The 14,392-nt window shown below is 39.6% G+C and overlaps 1 protein-coding gene across 2 annotated transcripts in view; it reads right to left on the minus strand.

The window, feature by feature from the left end:
* Positions 1 to 14,392, minus strand: part of adam12 (ADAM metallopeptidase domain 12) — a 185,124-nt gene that overhangs the window by 1,979 nt on the left and 168,753 nt on the right. Inside the window, exons 19-22 of one of the 2 annotated variants that reach the window (XM_017713419.2) lie at positions 12,868 to 13,006; positions 10,532 to 10,640; positions 5,734 to 6,000; positions 62 to 237 (exon numbers count right to left, since the gene is read on the minus strand). In XM_017713419.2, the coding sequence (XP_017568908.1) occupies positions 62 to 237; positions 5,734 to 6,000; positions 10,532 to 10,640; positions 12,868 to 13,006 (691 nt within the window). Of the gene's footprint in view, positions 1 to 61; positions 238 to 5,733; positions 6,001 to 10,531; positions 10,641 to 12,867; positions 13,055 to 14,392 lie in introns of both variants that reach the window. The other variant, XM_017713418.2, reaches the window with a different exon arrangement.

Here is a 14,392-nt window from a genome sequence, read left to right on the forward strand (position 1 = left end):
TCTTATCTCAGTTGGTAATGTGGATGGCATTATAATTTTATATAATTTCATTCATACTGACCTGGCTGGTTGTGGTATAGTAGGTGGGGGTATTGGTACGGTTGGGATTGGAATAGGTAAGGGCACAGGACTATGTGTCTGCACTCCAACTGCTGATGTGCTCCGACCCAGCCTGGAACCTCTAACGGGGGGGTCTGCAGGCAGCGGCTTCTGGGGAGGACTGGGTTTCTCATGATCCTGTACACAACAGCAAAAAATACATAATGTAGCATTTATGGCTTTTTTAAAATAACCAGGTGAGAGGCACCTGGGTTGTGATCAGACATTTTTTTAAGCTGGACCAAAGACCTTTCACTGGCCTGTGCTGCACATATACTGATGAGCAAAAACATTATGACTACTCATGATGAAGAAAATAATGTTGATTATCCCATAACAACAACACATGTCAAGGTCTGGGATATGTTACACGGTAAGTGAACAGTCGGTTCTTGTTGTCAACATGTTGGATGAAACATGGAGAAATGGGTAGGCGACCAGATCTGAGTTACTAGGTAGATGACTAGGCTGGAGCCAATATCAAGGCTCAAAGAAAGCTCTCAGTTAGCAGTAATGCATACCTAGTGGCAGTGATTAGAAGAGGGACACACCACTAACAGGCAACAGTGCTGTGTGCTGTGTGTTGTTGCCTGTGTTCACTGATATTCCATCTGGTCCAAATCAACAGAAAGGCTACTGTAGCACAAGTTACAGAAATCCTTGCGGTTAAATGATGGTTACGGGAGGTATGTATCACAATACACATGCACCACACCCTGATTTGTATGTAGCTGCGCAGCTACAGACCAGTCAGAGCACCCATGCTAACTCCTGTCCACTGCAAGAGCACCTACAATGAGTACACAAGAGTCGGAACTGGCCTTTGAGGCAGTGGAAGAAGGTTGCAGTGTCTGATAAGTCATGTTTTTTTACATTACGTGGACAGCCAGGTATGTGTGTGCCATTTACCTGGAAAAGTGATGGCAACAGTATACACTGTGGGTAGAATACAAGAAAGTGGTAATGAATGTTATCCCCATTGGCAGTGGCCTCATTCAGCAGGATAATGTCTCCTGCCACATTGCACACATTGTTTAGGAATGGTTTGAGGAACATGAAGAATTTAAGGTGCTGCACTGGCCACCAATTTCCCCAGATCTCAATCCAATCAAACATCTGTGGGTTGTGCTGAAACAACAAATTCAGTCTGTGACTGGCTCCACCTTGCAACTTACATGACTTTAAGGATCTGCTGCTAATGTGTTGGTGCCAGATACTATGGATAATCTTCAGAGGTCTTGTACAGTCCACCCCCGGCAGGTTAGAGCTGTTTTGGTGGCATGCGGAGAATCAAAATCATACTAGGCAGGTGGTCATGTTTTGGCTCATGTATATTCTTGATATGAATTTATTACTCAGCCCATATTGTTGCATGAAAACAGAGATGCCTGAAGTATCTTAAAGACCTATTGGGTCTACCTGCATCACTCCAATGAAAACTACTTCAATGTAAACAAAGTACATATCCACTAGATGGTGCTATGCTGCTGTCGGTTGCAGGAGTCACTATGACATTTCTTGCCTAGTGCTGTTTCATCAAGCTGGTACTGCTGCAGCTGTTGTAACCCCCCTGCCCAGCAGCTTTAGGGGCATTTGCAAAAAGAAAAAGTTGTCATACGTTGCTAATTTATTACAAGGGTGAGGTAATGACATACATCTGCTACTTGGTTTACAGGAGGTCCCAGACAACTTGCACAAAGACAGACAGAAATGAACAAACCTTCAATGCTAGCCCGGGTACATTTCTGGAAACATTACTGACCATTCTGTTTGATTCTGAAATGGTGATTAACTTGCCCTGGGAAGTGGGTCATGTGCTCATCCCACTGAGCCTCTGTCCCCTGGCATCTCCAGTGCCAGACACTGTGTGAAAGTGGTTTTGCGCTAACATTTCTTGAGCAAGACTCTTCCCTAGAGAATGTGATGTCATCACTGCATTATGGGAACTTTTAGACATGCGTGCATAACACTGTGTTGAGCTGTGAGACCAATTTGCTGCAGCGCCTGAAGATGTGAACCCGTTTCAGGACTCTCACAGTAAATGTTGACTCAGTCAAGCAGCACAGGCACTCGAGGGGACCAAGTCAACCAAAGTGCTCCTATAATTTCATAGGTAAGTGCTTTTGCACTTACTCATGCTAACTATGAGATCATCACTAAGAGCCCCTGCTCATGAAATCCACATTGGCCCAGTAGCATACACAGTATGCTGTAAGTAACTTGAAATGGACTTTAATCTGGTGATTTTTGCTTGTGCATTAGCCACTGCTCCATATTTGTTGTAGTCAGTCATTCTTGTTGAAATTGCTTTTTTAGGCTTGGCATGGGTCTGTTGTTGAAGATCCTTTACTCCTCTGGACTGGACTAGACTGGACTGAAGATTGGCTACAAAAAAAATCATGGTGCGGTCAGCAAGCTAGCTAACTTGCCAACCATAAACAGCAGAAATATGAAAGGAAAAACCACTGTGGATACATTTTTAGTGACTAAGCAAAGATCAGCATTTTAAGGTAGCGGTTAGAAACCTGGACAGAGTTTTGGAAATCACTGTAGAATAAAATGACTGTTAAACAGTGGAGCGTGGATCAGACTGAACACTCTCTCTACCACTTAAGATGATCTTAAATTTAACATGCTTTTGGGAAACTGGGCTCTGCAAGGGAGAGGGGGGTCTTCACAGAAAATAATCTCCCATACCAATGCCATTGTAAGCTAAACCACAGAATGTCTATGTGAGCAAAGCGTTGTTGCAGGTAGCAACAACGTGTCTAACCACCATGGTTAGCGACAGTATAGAGGAGCACTAAAGGTATGTTTACTTGTTTTTTCCCCTTTAAAAGAGTCGTTTTTTGTCAAATTAATACAATCTGTTGAACTGTAACCCGTGTTGGACTGATCTAGAAACACACAGACAATGACTGTAGGCTATTTCTTGCCATCCTCTTGATGTAGGATATCAAAACATGTAGTATGTATTTAGATTTTATTGCATTATAAAATCCATTAAAACATGCATTTGGATGTTTGAGTATGGTGGGTGGTTTGCTGCCTTGAGTGATGAGGTATACCGTTATACAGGGTGGTGTGAAACCTCACCTAGCAGTTACCAAGCTAGCTGTCTTGACAACCACAAATGGTAAAAAATCACAAAAGTAGTTCTACCATCTAATTCAGCTTCTTGGCTAAGTATGTTCTAATACCTCTCTTTATTGCGGTGATTTAAAGACAAAATCAGTGTTTAGACACTGTTAAAATCAGAGCTTCCTCTATTTTGGATCTTCAGTGCTGCTATACGAACAACCATTATAAGGTCAATGTAGCCAAAGCAGCTGTGCTATTGGTCGAGGATACAAATTCATCATACATCTCAGAGTTGAACAAAATTGAATTTAAAGTTTCACACATAAAACGTATTCACTCCAGAAGTCTGTGGCCTTTCTATAAGTACAGGAAAAAGTGTTGACATTATTGTTCATGGTAATTGATTGCATAATACAGAAGTATCAGACAGAGATTAGGTTAAAAAATAATGAATTATTGTTCTTTCACCTGGTTTTGTAAGACACCACTGGAAAAAGGTGTATCATTCTGTTGCATAAGCTGTCGATCAAACTATGTATTTTAAATTGATATTATACATGAAATTGATACACATCTCTGGAGATGTGTCTATGCATACAAAAACAAAACATGTATCACAGGTAAAACATATTACATAATGCAAACCTGGGATCAACATTAATCACAGGGCCCCCCTGCAGCCCCAAAATTTTATTACACACTTCTATAACCTAAGAATAGCTCAATCAGTATGCACTGAAGTCCCTGTAGTTACTGAATAATGTCTTAGTATGTAATTAGCCTGGGCTTTTAAGGTATCAACATACCTCTAAATCAATACTCCAACAAACCCTAAACTCAGGAATCATCTCTGTTGCTGAAATCCTGCCGCCTACCTCACACTGATACATCTAGAAAACAATGTCCCCGGGCGTTCAGCAGATGCCTAAATTATATTAAATCCTTAATGTAGTTTTCTTCTCAGCCTGGCTGTCCACATGGTATCCATGCACCTCATACTGTTTGTTTGATTTTGCGTAAAAATACTGAGGCTCCATGGGGTGGACATTTGTTACTGTCTCAGCTGGCTCATTTGAGTTTGACTGAATGCCCTTCGGACACTGCACCATTCCCTGCTTAGCACACATGCCTCTTTAGCCCCTCTGCCCTGGTCTCCATCTTTGAAGTGCTCGTGCTGATTTAAGCCTTAATAAGAACCATCCTCAGAGAATCAGTGAGGGGTCCATCTAGTAGAGAGGAGCAAGTCAGCACAGCCAGTGGGTAAATCCACTTCAAACCCAGAAATGGCTTGTCTTAAATGAAGGATCATGGCTATAACTTTAAAAGGCACGTGTGTTGACTACAGGATATACAAGCAATAGGTATTTTACAATTTACAAATGTATCAGTGGCTCTGTGAAGTTCAATCATTTGACTTGGAAACCTCACATTTGAGCTATCCACCCTTTCAGCTGCTGCTCTTGTCAGAGTGTTGAAGTGTTGTTTTTTTTTGGAGGTGAGAAATAGCTTTTTGTTATGAATTCACATTCATTTGAAATAACAAATGTTACTTTTCATGGACAGAGGAATCTCCTTTACTCACCATGTGACACCTTTACGGATAGATGTGCCTCCTGAAAAGCTCACGGAATACTTCTTATTTTGTATTTCTTCAGTATCATTCTCATTTCACCCCCTTGAACCATGCTATGCAATACATTGTAGGTTAAAAGGATAATGCAATTAATGCTAAACTATCTATCATCAAAATGAGCTTATATTTATTTTTATATTTATTTTAACAAGCTATTATATTGTTTGCATATATAATGATCACTAAGCCATTCATGCCAATATTTAGGAATGAATCAGTTTTATGTAAGAATACTAAGCAGGACTTCACAATATGGACAAAATACTAGACTTGAAATGATATTATAATTACATGCTGATTCACTTTATGATGGTCAACCAATAATGTAACATTTTTGAAGATTAGCTGGCATTATTTTGACCAAAAGAATTTACTTTTTATTGGATTACATGAATACATTGATTCTACAACTATCATGTCTATGTCAAAAAGCAGTGATTGGTTAGCAGGATCATTTGCAGTTTGTAGCCTTGTGATATCAGTATTGCAAAGGGCAATAAAGATTAATACACCATATGCTGTGCAGACCTAGAGGAAAGCATAACACATCCTAGTTAACATCTTTGCTTTCTTCCTCCAGAGAAGTCAGAGCATCTGGCTGCGCATGCACAGCCTATAAAATGCTTCATATATCTTGTAACACAGCATGTCAATTAGAGAACTCCGCTCTCGCACTGCTGTGCCACAGTCACCCTTAACTGCCTCAAGAGTAGCTTTTGTGTTATGAAGATATCATTCAGACTGTTACTATGGTATTCTTGTGTACATACGTACATGAGTGAGTGTTTTACACAGTGCAACACGCGTACTATATACTGTAGTTAATACCTCGGCATTGTACAAGTGCTTATTTCTGAGGCTGCCCTTTATGAAAATGGTTCATAGAAATATTCCTTTGTACATGGCAGAAAAAATTTTACCTGTTTGGCTCTGTAGGGCTGCTGGCGAGGGAGGGTGAGGAAAGGGGCCGCTCTTACTGGAGACAGAGTGTGAGTAGGCAGAGGCCTATGGGGTGGCACAGGGGGCAAGGCCTGCAGGCCAGTGGCCATTCCCACACCCAGCGTGATTGGCATAGGGTGGCTGATATGAAGGGGCTGGCACTGAGCAGGGCACTGGGGCAAACGCCGCAAACTGTGAGAGTGGAAGTTCGGAGGAGGAAGAAGAGGCTCGGCGCTGAGATGAGATGGCTAGAGAGAGAGAGAGAGAGAGAGAGAGAGAGAGAGATTACACATATAGAGAAACAAACCAAGCAATTGTACTGAGGCCTCAGTGAAAGGAGGCCTGACACCAAACTGAGAATATTCAAAATTCATTCACTTCAGGCTTTGTAAACCTTTTAATATCTATGTAAAGCAGGGTCCTTTTCCTTTAACAATGTGGTGTCTCAATGCTGCCATAAAGAGTTAGAAAACATGGTACCACATGGGCCCCATGTGCCCTGCTATGATGTACATTGCAGTTATGTTACTATTACGCAATATTACATACTTTGACCATTTTTATCTTAGCATTTGGATCGTAAAACTGAATTCCTGTGTGGCTGAGGACACTACAATCCACTTCTTCAGTATTCTAGTGAACACTGTAAATTATTAAATCAGCTGACTGTACAACAGGAGGCACTGCAAGTCACTGAGCTTGTCACTAAGCAATGAACAGAGGAATGTTAACTGTTACTCTTCTTTTATTGTTAAGTTTTGAATAGGAACAAAAGGGTTGAAGTCTTCAAATGCTGAGCAGAAAACTTGCCAATCAGGAACTGTTTTTCACCATGGAATCTAGCAGACATAGCTAAGCAAGCTTTCCTGTTGGTTAGGACTTCTAGACAGGAAGAGAAGGCCTAACATTAGATTAACTATCAGCATGCTCACGAACTGACAGAGGAATCAACCAATCACAAGATCAATTTTGTGAGGTAAAAGTCACTCTAGTTCGGAAGTTCACAACATTTCCTAACTCATGGCCCACATAACTGAGCACAAATACTTCCACAGCCCACAAGATTTTACTGACCAGATCATTTAAAGACCAAACAAATATACCACAATTACAAATATAGCCTGCCAATTGGACTTTTTGTATAATACAAAGCAACACAGTAACCCTAAAAAATAACTAAGTATTTTCTAACTCACCTAATGCATTGGCAGCTATCAAGTTGTAGATGACATGCTGAAATGAAAGCTGCGAAAGGAGGTTTAGCTCAGTTCAATAGGTTTAGAAGCATATTTGTTAAGCCTCCATTTGACAACATAATTTGTTTGGCTTTAAAGCTTTATTTAAAAAAGCCCTCTGACCATACAGCACAGAGTGGATCATGGATGGTGTTGGTATCTCAAAAAAGCAGTTCAAAAGGGGCTCAAATAGAGAAACAAACACCTGAGCAAAATACTGGAAGTAGTTCACTCCTATATAGCGCAATACTAATGTAGAACTATATATACTATACTGCCAAAAGTATTTGCTCGTCTGCCTTCACACACATATGAAATTGAGTGACATCCCATTCTTAATCCATAGGGTTTAATATGATGTTGACCCACTCTTTGCAGTTATAACAGCTTCATCTCTTCTGGGAAGGCTTTCCACAAGGTTTAGGAGTGTGGGATTTTTTGACCATTCTTCCAGAAGCACATTTATGAGGGCAGGCACTGATGTTGGATGAGAAGGCCTGACTCATAGTCTCCACTCAAATTTATCCCAAAGTTATTCTATCGGGTTGAGGTCAGGAATCTGTCCAGGCCAGTCAAGTTCTTCCACACCAAACTCACTCATCCATGTCTTTATGGACCTTGCTTTGTGCACTGGTGCACGGTCATGTTGGAACAGGAAGGGGCCGTCCCCAAACTGTTCCCACAAAGTGGGAGCATGAAACTGTCTAAAATCTCTTGGTCTGCTGAAGCATTAAGAGTTCCTTTCACTGGAACTAAAGGGCAGAGCCCAACTCCTGAAAAACAACCCCACACCATAATCCCCTCTCCACCAAACTTTACACTTGGCATAATGCAGTCAGTCAGACAAGTACTGTTCTCCTGGCAACCGCCAAACCCAGAGTCATCCCTCACATTGCCAGACGGAGTAGTGTGACTTGTCACCCCAGAACACGTCTCCACTGCTCTAGAGTCCAGTAGTGCTTTACACCACTACATTCGACGCTTTGTATTGTGCTTGGAGTTGTAAGGCTTGAATGCAGCTTGTCAGCCTTGGAAACCCATTCCATGAAGCTATCTACACTGGTCTTGAGCTAATAAGAAGGCCACATTAAGTTTGGCGGTCTGTAGCGATTGACTCTGCAGAAAGTTGTCAACCTCTGCGCCCTATGCACCTCAGAATCTGTTGACCCCGTGCTGTCATTTTATGTGGCCTACCATTTTGTGGCTGAGTTGCTGTCATTCCCAATTGCTTCCACTTTGTTATAATACCACTGACAGTTGACTATGGAACATTTAGTAGTGAGGAAATTTCACAACTGGATTGGAGGCATCCTATCACAGTACGATGTTGGAATTCACTGAGCTCCTGAGAGGGACCCATTCTTTCACAAATGTTTGTAGAAGCAGTCTGCATGCCTAGGTGCTTGGTCTTATACACCTCTGGCCATGGAAGTGATTGGAACACCTGAATTCAATGATTTGGATGGGTGAATGAATACTTTTGGAAATATAGTGTAGAAAAGCTGCTAATAATGCTGGAAGAGGGAATAAAAAAAGAAGTAGGTGTGTATATTTGGTAAGTATGTATCTGTTTTGTATTTGCATAGGAATTATTTCTCATAGCACATGAAACAATACAGTTCAGCCCTGATATGTGATGAATTGTAAATTTCAGGAGCCCTTGTGTTTTGCCATGTATGTTCCACTCTCTCTCTTCTGTGACTGATAGGGTCTGTGAGGACTGTAGGATAAAGAGCATGAGCAGAGGTCATTCTGGCCTAGACAGCATCACTGCTTTTCTATGATCCATGACAGGCATGACCCCTCTTGTTCTGAACTCTGCTTTCTGATCCTTGACCTTGGATTCTGCCTCTGCCACAATCAATACTGCATCTTCCACATGCCTGGAGTACTGAACAGCATCTGGATGTACTCTCTCTGTCTTGCTCTTTTTTTCTTTCTCTCACACACATACATGCATTTAATGCAATATTAGCACATGAGGTCATACCTACACTCCAAAAGTAATCAGACACCCCAACTAATTAATACATTCGGCTGCACTCATTAGTAACACAAAACTGCACTCTTACAGCCTGAATAATCTCCATAGAAAAACACTGCCATTAGAATGGGGCACTCTGGAATATCTGCAGATGGGCTTAAGCCTAATGACAAGCGTTAGCTAGAGGGGTATAAAATCCCCCAGCTTTGGGTTGTGGATCAGTGAAACTGCATTCTCTGAAGTGATGGAGCTCCATCCAGTACCTTTGGGATTAACTGGAATTGAGTTTGTGCTCCAGAACTAATCATCCAGCATCAGTACCTGACCTCATTTATGCTCTGAATGCAATCAAATCTTCACAGCAGTGTTCCAACATTTAGTGTTCTCCCAGAGTAGTAGAGGCTGTTATGTAGTAAAGAAGGGACAAACTCTCTATTAATAACCTTAATATACTACATGTCACATAAGCATTATGTACAGTTGCATGAAAAGTTTGAACATTCCTGGGTAAATTTCATGTTTTGTTGATTTCATAAGTGAAATTAAGTTAACACATCCTCTACAAACTTAAATATAGCATTTTCTATTTATTTGCTCAGTTTAACATATTAGGATAATAAAACATAAAATATAAAATATGTTATATAACTATGTATAATAAAATAAACAGTAATTGTGCTTTAAAATGTGTGAAAGAGTGTTCTCTGTAGAGGATTCACTTCACTTAAAATCAACAAAACATGTAGTTCGACCAGGTGTACTTTTGCAGACAACTTAACTAGCTACATTTACTTTTTTCTACATTTACAAAAGTTTGTACTTTTTCAAGTTTTTTTCAAGTCATAATACATTTACTTCATATGTACTATGACTTTTCTAAGACTTTAAATCTATAAGTCATCAAAAAGAAATGCTTTTACATTTTCAGTTTAAAGAGAAACATTAACACACACGCTAGCCACTAGCATTATGGCACATGCTTATAAAATTTACAAACATAAAAAGAAAACAAAAAAGAAAATAAAAAGAAAAAATCTCCAATATGTACGGCTCCACCAGTTTCCCTCAAAGCATATCAATTCACACATATCTCTGTGCCAGTCACCCTCATACACACATAAACATACACACTGCAGCCCGTTTTGCTCCCTAAATAACTCAATGTCTTGACCAACAACACACATTATTTGAGCTGCTATTATGATGGCTGAGCGCGATTCAGGCTAAAGTGAAATAGAGACGCTTCTCTATTAAAGTCTGCCTTTTGCAGATGATATAGGCTTCATTTAAATTCCTTCAGGGACAGACTCAGAGAATAAATCAATTATACGCCTTGGTGGCATCTTGTTTTTGACAATAAGCCTGAGCTGAATTGGTTTGGATGGGCAGAGTAATTTCTCAGGGACAGCTCATACTATTCGTCGCTCGCTAAGCTTGAGAACAATGGATTTATATTGAATTACAGAGCCTGTACTCTATTGCTCAGAGTGAGCTTGATTGGCTTTATTGTGTGTGTGTGTGTTTGGAAAAGTGTGTGTAAGATGAAGTGTCCACACATACCTTGTTTAATCTAGAGTTGGCAGCTCTGGATGGAGATTTGTGGTGAGGAGACCCTTTGTACACTGGCTGTGTCTGTGGTGGACTGGGGGCTCTACTCCACCCCACTGATCTACACAAGAAGGAGAGGTACTGTAAGCATAACATCAGTGCCTGTCAAATTGGAATGGACAATTTGATGCTATGTCATTAATACATTAAAAGTATATCATGGGCACTGCATATATCTTAAACCACCGCATAGTAAGTGCATAAAGTCAGCCCATTATGCTATTAACTTTCTATTATATTTTCCTCTCTTCTTAAGTAGTTTATTTTTGTAAATATTGAATCAAAAACACAGATTTTGTTTTAGCCTTTTTTTTTACAAATCCAATTCAATAGATAAAATGCAAATAAAAACAGAAAGCAGTGATTTATAATCTATTTTGCCCTTTTGATCAAAAACTGTACAGTATTCTTTTGTATGCTTACTGTGAAATTGATACTTACAACATGCTCCAAAAATGTTTTTAAGACTAGAAATATTGAGAAATGAACATAAACATCTTAAACAGGTGATGTAATCATGCTTGGACATAAAAGAAGCATCCAGAAATGGCCAAATCTTCTATAAATAAGGATGGGTCGAAGCTTGCTATTTTGCCAAAAAAGCATCAGCAAAAATGCAACACTTTAACAATATTGTTCCTCAGTGAGCAATTTCAAGGATTTGGGGTATTTCACACTCTATGGAGGATAACATAAAAACATTCATGGCATACTACGGCACTTCCATGAGTAAAGAGCAAGGCCGAAGCCCACAAGTGAATGTCAATGACCTCTGACTCCTCAGATGACACTACATTAAAAACTAGCCCCACATGGGCTCAGGAACACTTTGACAAACCATTTTCAATAAACATCATCCATCATTGCCCTTACAAATGCAAATTAAGACTGTACTATGCACAGTGGAATCATGTCAACAACATCCAGAAATGCTACCAACTTCTTTGGCCTGAAGCTTCAAAATAGACTGCTGTACAGTGAAAAGGGGGACTGTAGTCTGATGAGTCAACCTTTCAGACTGTTTATGGAAATAATGGACGCCTGCTTTGCCTGCCTGTCTCCCACAGAAAACATGTGGCACATTTTAAGCTCAAAATAGGACAAGGAAGGCCTTGTACTGCTGCACAGCTGAAGACTTGTATAACAGAACAGTGGGGAAAAATAGTCTTTCAAATCTGGATCAGTTGGTGTCTTCAGTTCCTAAATAATTATTAAGGTTGTTAAAAGGGAAGGTGATGTAACACAGTGGTAAACATGCTCCTGTCCCAACTTTTTTCAAAGGTGTTGCAGGCATTAAATTTGCAATGAGCATATATTAACAAAAAATACTAAAGTTCATAAGGTAAAGAAAATATGTTTTGTACTGTTTTCAATGTAATCAATGCTTTCTATTATTACTTTTTCAAATGTTTCACAAACTTTTATGGAAATGGGTTTGTTTAAGCTATGATTTTGAACGTGAAACTAATGTTTTGGGGTTCATTTTGTCCATTACTATTTGTTTGCAAGCCTCATAAAAACAAATAACATTGTACACTTTGTTATCTGTCTTGTTCTTTACACTACATGAACATTTCATGACAAATTGACTAGGGAAGCATCAAAATTTAAACATTTTCAAGCAGGCATGAAAGTCTAAAAACTTGATTTTTGATAAACAAATAAGCTTCTCTCTACATTCTCATATTTAAGAAACATGAGATGTCTAAACTCTATACTTCACCAGAGGTCTTTTTGATCAGTCATTTAGATCAGTTTTGTCTAGTCAAGGTGACAGAAAGACTATCTTATCTTAAAAACCTGCGTTTGACTGCCTTTCTCTGTGCAAATTACAGGTCATGTGTTACCTACTGTGGTGTTTTGCAGTCTGGTTCTGTATTTAATTTAATGAAGTAATAGAAAGATGCTAAACTCAGGAAAATTGTGCAATGCTGGAAGCCGCTAACTGGCAGCGAGCATGAGCAGTGGTGCGTGCACCTTCATTAAAAACAACTGTTTAGAAAATCTTGGACACTGTATGTCATCAACCCGACATGTTCGGTGTCCTTAAATGAAAATGAAGTACGATGCAAATGTATCTATTTTTCAAATAATGTGTTTCAAATATGAATATCAAATTTGTCCCCAAATTGGCCCAACCGAACCAATAGAAAATTCAAGATCACAATCAAGATTCAAAATCTTAATGCACAAAATCTTTTTTTCCTTTTCTTCATGAATTTACTGTTTCAGAAATACATGTTGTTTGACAACACGATAAAGAAAACAGCATCAAGTATCAGCTTTACCTGAGCTTCTGAATGGTGCTCTTCTTGTTGGCAAAGAGGAGTTGGACCAGGGTCTTCCTCTTCAGGCACACGAAAAGGCCAGCAGCCAGCAGGCAGAGCACAGTGACCAGCACGCCCATGGCCACAGCCCGACTGTCAGCTGACGTCACATAGGACAACACGCACATTAATACACACACATGCACATCTAAGATACGGCACAGCACGGCACGGCACAGAGGGAAGGAACACAAAGAAAGCAGCCTGTCAAAGCATGTTCAAAGCTCAGCCACAATCGCTCAGAATCACCTTCGTGCTTTGAATACTCTCATTCTAACTAACAGGTGGAATCTGAGTGGAGATGAATAGCACACTGCAAAGTTATAGAGCTACTGTAGAAATCGTGACAAATGCTAGCCTGTTCAATCGACAGGGACTTGCTCATGAATTCACCAGCCTCTTGAATTTGCAGGGAATTGTGAAAGTCGAAAAGTGAATGGTGTCTCTGCACTGTATCAACCAAAAGCTTGCCAGCTTTACACTCTGGCCAAAACAGCAGGCTGCCCACTAAAAACCTCAGAGAGGAAAAGTGCAAGAAGAATAGCTTTCTTCACACAGAGGAGCAGGTGTGTTAGATCAGTAGTAAGACATTTAAAAGCTTACAGTTTCATGTAGATGTTTTGGGACCCCTGGCCATATATATATATTTTTTTTTTTTACATATTTTGATGATTTTTAAAATGAAAGAGGTAACTACATCCTCTCCAGCAAACTATTTAAAAAATATAATTTTCTGCAAATGTTAATGTACCGTTACTTTATTTAATTAAGTAAAAGTAGTTTGAAATAGTATTTTTGACATAAAAAATTTGACACCCAACCAAATCAGTACTTAGTAAAGCCTCCTTTGGCTAATTTAATTTTTTTTTTTACTGAGTTAAGAGTTTTAGTTTTAAGTTTTTTTTTTTCACTATACCTTCTATGCTTCTACTCCTGTGGTATTCTTGGGCTATCTTGTATGTATAGCATGTTAAAGATCTACCCATAGACTTCCAACCATGTGTAAGTCAAGGGAATGTGAGGGCCATTCCAAAACCTTCAACCTGTGCTTCTTGAAGTCATTTGTGGTACATTTTGAGGTGGGTTTTGAACAATTATCCTGTTGTTGAAGCCGGCTTCTTTTCAGCCTCAGTTACTTGCTGTGTCACATTTACATCCAGAATTTCTGATATTTAGTGCAATCCATTCTTCCATCCACCTGTGCTGTGTTTTCTGTGCCACTGGCTGCTACACAACCCCACTGTATAATAAATAACTTATTTTTTACAGTATAATCAATCATTTTCTCCAAGCATGCCTGTGATAATTGTGGCTACAGAGTTCCATTGTTATTTCATCAGACCACAGCACGTCTCCAAAATGCCTCTGGAGTATCTAAATGTCTAGATGTTGACTTTTGATCACAGGTTTGGTTTTCTTCTGATGACTCTTCCAAGGAGATAAGGTTTGTGCTACCACTGCTGTGTCAGCTAAACATTCCTGCAGA

This window comes from Pygocentrus nattereri, chromosome 10 (genome assembly GCF_015220715.1).
Source record: "Pygocentrus nattereri isolate fPygNat1 chromosome 10, fPygNat1.pri, whole genome shotgun sequence".
NCBI classification, from domain to species: Eukaryota; Metazoa; Chordata; class Actinopteri; order Characiformes; family Serrasalmidae; genus Pygocentrus; species Pygocentrus nattereri.